General features: G+C 39.5%; 1 protein-coding gene across 1 annotated transcript; it reads left to right on the forward strand.

The window, feature by feature from the left end:
- Nucleotides 1-7,074: 7,074 nt before the first annotated feature.
- Nucleotides 7,075-10,840, forward strand: LOC104212010 (CRIB domain-containing protein RIC10-like). The gene is made up of 5 exons (XM_009761176.2): nucleotides 7,075-7,488; nucleotides 7,847-7,935; nucleotides 8,047-8,144; nucleotides 8,621-8,705; nucleotides 10,246-10,840. The coding sequence occupies exons 1-5, from the start codon at nucleotides 7,358-7,360 to the stop codon at nucleotides 10,470-10,472; spliced, it is 630 nt and encodes a 209-aa protein (XP_009759478.1). The 5' UTR covers nucleotides 7,075-7,357; the 3' UTR covers nucleotides 10,473-10,840.
- The last annotated feature ends 205 nt before the right edge of the window (nucleotides 10,841-11,045 follow it).

The raw sequence follows: 11,045 nt of genomic DNA on the forward strand, positions 1-11,045 counted from the left end.
ACGACCCTGCATCCTCAAAACTCCATCATCTCCAACTGTAACCTGCTTGGCATCACCATGTCGCATTGTGTCCCTAAGGACAAGCAAATGAGGATCATTATATTGCCGCTTCTTGATACGCTCAAACAAGGAAGACCGAGCGACTATGCAAGCTAAAACATGACTGGGCTCAGAAACATCCAACCTCATGAACTGATTGGCTAAAGCCTGAACATCTAATGCAAGCAGTCTCTCACCGACTGGTATATACGCAAGACTTCCCATACTGGCTGACTTCCTACTTAAAGCATCAGCCACCACATTGTCCTTCCCGAGATAATACAGGATGGTGATATCATAGTCTTTCAATAGCTCCAACCACCTCCACTGTCTCAAATTGAGCTCCTTCTGCTTGAACAGATATTGCAAACTCTTATGATCCGTGAACAACTCGCACGACACGACATATAGATAATGCTTCCAAATCTTCAGTGCGTGAATAATGGTTACTAGTTCTAAGTCATGAAGTAGATAATTCTTCTCGTGAATCTTCAACTGCCGTGAATCATACGCAGTAAACTTGCCATTCTGCATCAACACCGCACCAAGTCCAATACGAGATGCATCACAATATACTGTATAGGGCCCTGAACCTATGGGCAACACCAACACCGGTGCCGTAGTCAAAGCTATCTTGAGCTTCTGAAAGCTTGCCTCACACTCGTCCGACCATCTGAACGGGGCACCCTTCTGGTTCAACCTGGTCATCGGGGCTACTATAGATGAAAACCCCTCCACAACCCGATGGTAATAACCCGCCAAATCCAACAAAACTCCATATCTCTGTAGCTGATGTGGGTCTAGTCCAGTCCTTGATTGGCTTAATCTTTTTAGAATCCACCTGAATACCCTCTACTGATACAACGTGACCCAAGAAAGTAACTAAACTCAACCAAAACTCACATTTTGAAAACTTAGCATATAACTGGTTGTCTCTCAGAGTCTAAAGAACGATTTGAAGATGTTGCTCATGCTCCTCTCGGCTGCGGGAGTAGATCAAGATATCATCAATGAAAACAATCACGAAGGAATCTAGATAGGGCTTGAACACCCGGTTCATCAAATCCATAAATGTTGCTGGGGCATTTGTCAAACCAAGTGACATCACTAGGAACTCATAATGCCCATATCGAGTCCGAAAAGTTGTCTTAGGGACATCGGATGCCCTAATCTTCAATTGATGGTAACCAGACCTCAAATCAATCTTCGAAAACACCTTGGCACCCTGAAGCTGATCAAATAAGTCATTAATTCTCAGCAATGGATACTTATTTTTGGTGGTGACTTTGTTCAACTGACGATAGTCTATGCACATCCTCATTGACCCATCCTTCTTCTTTACAAACAACACCGGCGCACCCAGGGCGAGACATTAGGTCTAATAAAGACCTTATTAAGCAAATCTTGCAACTTCTCCTTTAATTCTTTCAACTCTGGCGGGGCCATACGGTATGGCGGGATAGAAATAGGCTGAGTGCCCAGAGCCAAATCAATGCAAAAGTTGATATCCCTGTCGGGTGGCATCCCCGGCAGGTCTGCAAGAAAAACCTCTGGGAACTCTCAAACAACTAGTACAAAATCCATGGAAGGAACCTCCGCACTAGAATCACGAACATAAGCCAAATTAGCTAAACACACCTTCTCGACCATACGCCGAGCCTTCATATAAGAGATAACCCTGCTGGTGGTATGACCAGAAGTCCCTTTCCACTCCAATCGAGGCAACCCCGACAATGCTAAGGTCACGATCTTGGCATGAAAATCCAATATAGCATGATAAGGTGACAACCAATCTATCCCCAAAATGATATCGAAATCCACCATATCGAGAAGTAGGAGGTCTAAACTAGTCACAAGACCCCCAATAATAACTACACACGAGCGATAGACATGATCTACAATAATAGAATCCCCAACCCATGTGGACACATATACGGGAGCATTAAAGAATCACGAGGCACAACCAAATATGAAGCAAACTAAGAAGACACATAGGAGTATGTAGACCATGGATCAAATAGAACTGAAGCATCTCTACTGCAAACCAAAACAGTACCAGTAACAACAGCATCGGAAGACTCAGCCTCAGGCCTGGCTAGGAAAGTATAACATCGGGGCTCGGCCCCACCACTCTGAACCATATCCCTAAGATGGCCTCCTGCTGGCTGTCCTCCACCTCTAGCGGCCTGGCCTCTACCTCTAGCGGCCTGGCCTCTACCTCTAATGGTCTGACCTCCACCTATAGCGGGCTGACCCCTACCTATGGCTCTCGGACCCCTACATCTAGCTGGCTAAGTGGGCGGTGTCGGGATCATGGCACGAGAACCCTACTACTGTGGCTGAACACCTACCAATCTCGAACATGTCCTCTGGATATGCACATACTCACCACACTCAAAACACCCATCATGATACTGCGGCTGAGAAAGCTGAAACTAACTTTGACGAGCCGGCTGACCGCGATAATAACTCTGAAGAGGAGGTGCTCTGATAGGAGCTGGAGTGCACTATAAGCTGGCTGCCCTAAAGGAGGTACATAAGGACCACGACCCCCTGAAGAGCCATGGGATGTCCGAAGAGCTGAATGAAATGGCCTGGGAGGATGGACCCTATCAAAAGTACCCCAGCCTCCAGATGAGGCCCCACTGAATCCACTGGAGTGACGAGGACTCTTGTCAGACCCTGACCACTCCCCTAAGATAAAACCATCTCAACTCATCTGGCCACATTGGCAACATCCTGGAAAGAAATCTCACTCCCTAACTCCTTAGCAATCTGCAATCTGATAGGCTGAGCATGTCCCTCAATAAACCTCCTCACCCTCCCTCTCTCTCTCTCTCTCGGTGGGAAGTATAAGAAGAGCATGACGGGCCAAATCAACAAATCTGGTCTTGTACTAAGTGACGGTCATAGAACCCTACTGAAGGCGCTCGAACTGCCTCTAATAGTCCTTTCTCTGAGTGATAGGAAGATACTTCTCCAGAAATAGCTGAGAGAACTGATCCCAAGTCAAAGCAGGTGACCCAGCTGGTCTAGCCAAACAAAAATCCGTCCACCATTTCTTGGCGGAACCTGACAGATGAAAAGCAGCAAAGTCGACCACATTGGTCTCCACTACCCCCCGTGTTCCGCAACACCTCGTAACAACTGTCCAGATAGTCTCGGGGATCCTCTGAAGATGTACCGCCATAACCTATCCAATCTCCACAAGGCCTCAGAAGACATAGTTGATCCATCGTCGGTATGTGCTACAATACCCGACGGAACTACCCCAACTGGCTGAGGTGCTAGAGTCTGAAACTGCGGAGCCATCTGCTCCAGAGTGTGAGTAGCGGGAGTTTGTGCTCCTCCTCTAGCCCGAGAGACGACCGGTGCTACAGGGAATGCACCGGCCTGGGTAACACTCTCCATAAGGCCCACTAGACGAACCAAAGCATCCTGAAGTACCGGGGTAGCTATGAACCCCTTTAGAACCTGAGCTGGCCCTGCTGGAACGGCCTGGGCCGGAGCCTCCTCATCAAACTCTACCTGAGGCTCCTCGCTGATGCTGCTGCTCGAGCTCTTGGCTGAGCCCTGCCTCGACCTCTAGCACGGCCTAGGACTCGTCCTATGCCCCTCATAGGAGATGCCACTAGGGGCTCGGGCTGCTGATCAGCTGATGAAGCGGTATGTGTTCTCGCCATCTACGAAGGAACAAGAGTAGAGAGTTCAATTAGCATTGAGAGATCAAAATCGAACGTCAGAGAAGAACAAAAGTGAAATTGTTCATAACTCTATAGCCTCTAAGGGATAAGCACAGACGTCTTCGTACCAATCCCTCAGACTCTACTAAGCTTGTTCCTGAATTGTGAGACCTAGGCAACCTAGTGCTCTGGTACCAACTTGTTACGACCAGGATTTTTCACTGTCCGGACCGTGATGGCACCTAACATCTCACTCGCTAGGCAAGCCAACGTTAGAGTTATAATCACTGTTTTCCTTTAAATTTTCATAGTTAAGATTAACAAGAGCTAATTTAAACAGAAATAAAAGCGAAAGTAAATATTTAACTAATTATCCTTATACTATTAACAAAACCGAAACAGTAACCACCCAGAAACTGGTATCACAACTCACGAACTTTCTACGAATTACTACAAATACTGGTCTGAAAGAAAAATAAATCTGTTTTGAAAATAAATAAAATAGGGATATGGAATATATGAGGGGACGCCAGGGCCTGCGGACACCCGTAGGGCTACCTTGGGTCTCCTTGACGAATGCTTGCAACCGACCTCTCGATCAGCCACAACCAGCTCCATAATCTACAGAGAAAGTGCAGAGTGCAGTGTTAGTACAACCGATCCCATATACTGGTAAATGTCGAGCCTAACCTCGACGAGGTAGTGACGAGGCTAAGGCGGAACATTTACAATATAACCTGCATACAATTGATAATAAAGCAAAAGGAAATACAGAACAAAATGAAACAGTAACTTGCAATGAATAAATACGGAACTCAGTTATCCTGCCAGTACTCAGCTTTAACCAATCCTTAAGAGAATTTCAATGCTACAGAATGACATTACAATAGAAATAGAAAACATAAACAATAAAATGATGCGGTGCGCATCTCGATCCCACCATATAATCAGTAACAATATGAACATTCACCCTTATTACTCCTTATTGCGGCATGCAACCCAATCCCACCAGTCCACCCCTATTTCTCCTCAATATATTACCCTTATTCCTTCTGTTGCGGCGTACAACCCGATCCCACCTGTCCACCCTTATTACTCCTTGTTGTGGCGCGCAACTCGATACTACAAGACAATCACATTTCACCCTTATTCCTCGTGTTGCGGCGTGCAACCCGATCCCATCATATCAGTACCAATCACAAAATAAGAACAAGTATTTTACAATTTAGCTCAAACCCTCCACAATATTTATGCCTCAACCAAATCAAGTAGAAATCTATACAATTATGAAACCTCCTCAATTATCACTACACAGGAAAAACCAACCGAAATGTATCTTGAAACACCAAAAAACCAACTTATGCCAATAATGTAATACAATGAAACTACGGAATAATTAATAACTTCAATAAAGTAAACTACATCTAACAAGAAGCTATTAGACATGGAAGCATCAATAAGCATGTAGCAATTAAGATAAGAAGAGAATGTATTGAGAACGAGGAAGGGAACAAGCTAAACAAACAATTTTGGCAGCACATAGATACTCGTCACCACACCTATACACCACACACATGGAATTTCACATAGCAACTAAGTCGGGGATCCCTAATCCCTCGAGTCAAAGTTAGACCAAACACTTACCTACATCCAACGGGCAATTCAAAGCTCAATTATCGCTTTACCTCTCAACTCCACCTCCAATCCACTCGTATCTAGTCATAATTAACTTAATAATATCAATTATTGCTAGAGAAATCTATTCTAATGCATAATTATAGATTTTCCAACATTTTTCCCAGAAAGTCAAAAATCGACCCCGGGCCTGCTTGGTCAAAACTCGAGGTTCGGACCAAAACCCATTCACCCATTCACCCACAAGCCCAACTATACAATTGGTTTTTGAATCCGACCTCAAATTGAGGTCTAAATCCCCAAATTTCGAAATTCCTAAGTTCTACCCAAAAAATCCCAATTCCACCGTGAAAAACCCTAGATTCTAGGATGAAATCTTGTGAAAAGAAGAAAAAGATTGAAAGAAATGAGTTAAGAATCATTTACCTAAGTTCAAAGTTATCAGCTGCAGATGTCGCATTTGCGACTTGAGCTTCGCAATTGCGAAGCCTGTAAATACGAAGAACCATTGCAATTGCGAAGTCCTCCACATTTCTGTTGCCTTAGCAATTGCGAAGGTAAGTCCGTAAATGCGAACATAATCCTCCGCAATTGCGATGAAATAATCACAAATGTGATCCCTGCCCTTCCCAGTTTTACTTCGCAAATGAGAAGGCTGCTTTGCCCAGCCTTCCTTCGCATTTGCGATGAAGGCCTCACAAATGTGACCTCAACAGTGATCGCAAATGCGAACCCAGACCTCGCAATTGCGAGGTGTGAGGCCTGCAACACAGCTGAAGCACACCAGCTATTTTTCTAAGTTCTAAATTACTCCGTAGCCTATCCAAAACTCACTGGAGCCCTCGGGGCTCTGACCAAACATACACACAAGTCTTAAAACATCGTACGAACTTACTCGTACGATCAAATCACCAAAATAACATCAAAAACTACGAATTTAGCACCAAATTGCATGCAATTTTCAAGATATTTTCAAAACTTCTATTATCTCAACCCAATGTCCGAATTACGTCAAATAAACTCCGTTTTTCACCAAATTTCACAGACATGACTTTAATATTATATAAACCCTGTACCGGGCTCCGAAACCAAAATACGGGCCCGATACCAACGAGAACAATCATTAATCATTTTTTTTAATTCCTTAGTTTTCAGTATTACAATTTTCATCAAAAATTCATTTTTCGGGCTTGGGACCTTGAAATTCTATTCCGGGCATACGCGAGGTCCCATATTTTACTACGGACCCTCCGGACCGTCGGAACACGGGTCCGGGTTCGTTTACCCAAAACATTGACCGAAGTCAACAAAAATTAACTTTTTTGGCCAAAAATCATCATTTCATAAATTTTTCATATATGGGCTTTCTGGATAAATGTTTGGACTGCGCACACAAATCGAGGAGAGATAAAACGAGATTTCTAAGAACTAGGAACACGGAATCGAGTTCTAAAATAGAAGATTGACCCTTTGGGTCATCACACTTGTTTGCTAAAAAAAATTGGTTATTGGTGGATATAAGCACTGTGTAAATTAACCTATTCAAATACGTGACAATATTTAAAAAATGACTTATGTAGAGTGTCAAAAAAGTCAAAGCGGGAAAAACTATACTCTAGAAAAATTTATGGAGAGGAATATTTCTAATACATTAATTCTGTATTTAAATATACTCGGTCTTGGGTATATTATTAGTATCTCCCAACCTTTCTTTTTTGGGATCTTTTCGTGGTTGGCCACCTCTCTATTATTTCTCATTCTTTCTATTTTCCTTTCTTTTTCTAAATTTTGTTCTCCCCTTCCTTTATCTCTTTCTTCCTCCTTTGAATATCTATACAAAACTATCTTCATTTCCCATTCAAACAAAAAAGAAGAAGAAAGAATACAATATTTTCTCTTCAACTCCCATTTAATTTCTCCTATTCCACTCTCACATTTTGACTTTTATTTTGGATGGATTAATTAACTTGCATTTACCTTTAACTGGCTTATTTGCATGAATGCTTATTGCATTTATATATCAAAATTATTTGGAGGAAGATAATGGAAAATGCAGCAGCAAAGGAAGGGGAATTAGCTTTCATTTTTCCTGTCCCATCTTTGTGTATGGTATCAATATTGCTATAATAAGGTATTATACTGTTTTTCCATTCTATCTTTTTTGTTTCCTTTCCCTTTTTCTTTTTCTTTTCTACTTTTATTCCCAATTAACTCCACTCCATCCCCTCCAAAATAAGCAAATAATGAAAAGAGAAAAAACCACGTAAGTTTTAGGAAGCGGATTAAGAATTTAATTTTTATGTTAGTTTTTTAAGATGGGCAAATTATTCGGAGACCACCATGGTTAGATTCTGAATTCTATATATTTATTGTCATGAAAATGTATAATTTTGTAATTTGTTCAATGTGTTTGCATTTTGGTTAGGCTAGGGGAATTATTTCTTGACATTTTTGTGGTGCTTACCTCTTTTGCTATATTCATTTCACAGGTTTTTGGCTTGGGTTATTATAGTCTCTTCCATGGGAAACAAGATGAAGGGGATCTTCAAAGGATTCAAATATATATCTAATATTTTTGGTAATCCCTAATTTTCCCTTGACTAGGACTAATTATATATTTTAAAGCTTCTTTTTTTGTGTTTTTGTGTGTGCTTTTAGGCTGATGAGTAAAATGGTTTTGTGATTACAGCAACAAAGGAGAGGGAGTTGGAGATTGGATGTCCAACTGATGTTAAACATGTGGCACATATTGGTTGGGATGGCCCCTCTGGCAATGCACCCAGTTGGGTATGTTCTCTGCTTCTGCACCATGTTTATTTGGTCCACAAATTTTTATTTGCCCATCTGCAATTTCATCATTTTTTGTACGAAAGGTTTTCCGTGCATAACTATTAGATTGTCCGTATTATTCGAGGGAATGGACGGTTGTCTCCTTATATAGTTTAGGATAATTTTCAATAAATAATTTATGTTTACAATTGAGGTAGATCCGATGTACATTTTTAGCACGATATTAGAGTCAAATATGTTAGCTATTCGTTGTTTCTCTAATGTTGGGACTCCATGCTATATCATCCTCCCTCCAGATGTTTAGCCTTGGGCGTTCAAGGTTCCACCTTGGATGAGGGAATGAACTGTTATTTTCTATATTAATTATGGCAATTTTTACCTAAGGAGTTACCTTTTTAGGGTTGAGATAAGTTTAACTTCTATTTTATTAAAACTAAACATTTTATTGTTCGGTGTGGGTTGTGTAAATATAGATAAATCAATTCAAGAAAGGGCCTGATTTTGCAGCAGCTTCTATTGGTCATTCTGGTTCTGCCCTTTCTCCATGGACATCTCAAGGTAACCATCCGACCTAATTAAATACATGTGTCAAAAATTCAACGAATCGATTTGCCATTTTCATAAAGGATATAATTGATCGATTTGCCATTTTCATAAAGGATATAATTGATAATTCAAAATTGCACATTATCCCTTTCTTGCAATGGACCATGCTTCTAAGAATTTTTTTTTTCTTTTTTCTGTTTTGTGCCTCCGTGAGACACAAAATTCCATGCAACAAACCAACACTTAATTATCAAAATATTATACGTTTGTATCAAATTAATAAATTTAATGCGAGTTTCTTGCATATAAACTTGTACAGTTATACATACTTTAATTTGTGATTTTAACGTAAATTTCTTGATTTGATGTAAATATCGATTATTCGCGAGTAAATTTATTGTGAGGATGGGGGAAGATGGAAAAGTACGAACAGAGTATTTGATCTGTCTCTTTTGATCATGTGCCATCCTAATCAGACAATGGCAAATAGGCTTTCTTCACGGGTTGAGATGTGGATTGAAAATTGATAAGCTTGTCCTATTTTTTGTTGGATTATAAGGAGAAAATTGTTATATTTGAAAGAATGGGAAAGCTTTTTATTTTTATTCTTCTTTTCCTCTAAGATTCTTTGCCTTAAGATAGGGAAAGATTTTTGGTTCATCCTTCACGAGATGTCTAACTAGGCCCTAGAAAGGGACAATTTTTCTCTGGTCTATTTGTCTAAATAAATTGTTGGTTGGTAGGCAATATTTTGGGGTAAATATCACTTTTAATCCACGGTCGATTCGGCAGCTGCAAAAATATATACAATTTATATATTTTTGTATATAACATAAAGAAATGTATATATATACAAAAATTATATGTTTTTCGATTATTATTTTGAGAGCGACTATATAGGGATATCTTCCCAAATATTTTTAGCAAGGGTAGTTAATTTTACTTCAACCTGAATTATCTAAGCCAAGAACAATACTGTTAACCTATAATATGAGCTCTTATCCTGATTAAGCTTTTGTAATTTGTTCAGTTTGAAGCTAAGTTAATCAAATTTCAAATATAATATGCTTGGAAAACTATATTTCTGGGGAAAAGACAAGAAAGTAACGAGTTTTACTAGATCAAAGTTGATTTTTTTGGAGATGAGCACCTAAAGAAAAAGATACAACTAACAAGGCACAAAGTTTTACTAGAATTTGTACTTTATGAGTTCTGGATTTTAGAATGACTATTTCAAGTGCTAATAATTGGATTCTAAATTTAATATTTATGCATATTTAATAAATTTTTAACACAAATATACTGTTTGAACAAAAGCTATTGGGTTCGACCGAACCTATAGCCGGGCTTCTTGCTCTATCCCTGACAGGGCATACTCTTTTTACACAGCTAACCATAGCATGTTGTAGCAGGTTACCTGCCTTGTTTTCTAAGTTACTAGTTCGACTTACTATAGAGAGTTACGTGTAATTATTCTTTTAGATGACATGATACCCGTATATAGAAGTTAAAATCATTTAATATTCTTGTTTGTTATTTATATGTTTGAAAGGAGTTGGAGAGACAAATAGAGGGCAATCAACATCTGAGATTTACAAGGACAGTCCAACTAATAAGAAGGCTCATGTTCATACTAAGAAGCAGAAGAGGAGGAAATCCAAGGGAACTTCCTCTCCAAATTCAAGTTCATCTTCTTCGTCGAAATCTTCAAGAGCAGCAAAATCCAGGGCTAAATTTGTTGAAGGAACTGTAAAACCAGCAAATATAGAAGTCGCATAATATTATCGTGCTTTTTTTCCAAAAATTCTTGACACTGTCTGTCAAGTTTCTTGAAAATCGTCGCGTTGATGAGAATGGGAATGAGGAAATGGAAAATCACATAAATCCCAGAAGAGATACAATGTAAACAATTTAAATTCGAGCAAGAAATATAGAAGAAAATGAGAAACAGGAGGGGCTAGAAGATGTGAAACAAAATGTAGAATGTAACTTCTAAATGGAGAGGCATGCTTTTGGAAAATAAATTATAATTCTTCTCTTCTTTATATTGATCTTTCTTTCTATTTTTCTTTTGTATTGGGATTAAGATGAGAAAGGATCTTGTAAAGAGTAGAATCATTAATAAGTTGCGCTGATTATTGAGCTAATTTTAATTATTTTTTGATTTGAATGAAAGGAATTATAAAACGAGATAATAATATACTTTAACACCAAACACAATCTTTAGTCTTGTAATTTCTGATAAATTCTTCTCATAGTTCTCTGTCATCCAAATTAAAAGAAGGAGCCATTCAAGAAGTGAGATTAAATTTTAGATGAATATTGACTCTAATCAGACAAGGGAATTCCAAA

This window comes from Nicotiana sylvestris, chromosome 8 (assembly GCF_000393655.2).
Source record: "Nicotiana sylvestris chromosome 8, ASM39365v2, whole genome shotgun sequence".
Taxonomy (NCBI): Eukaryota; Viridiplantae; Streptophyta; class Magnoliopsida; order Solanales; family Solanaceae; genus Nicotiana; species Nicotiana sylvestris.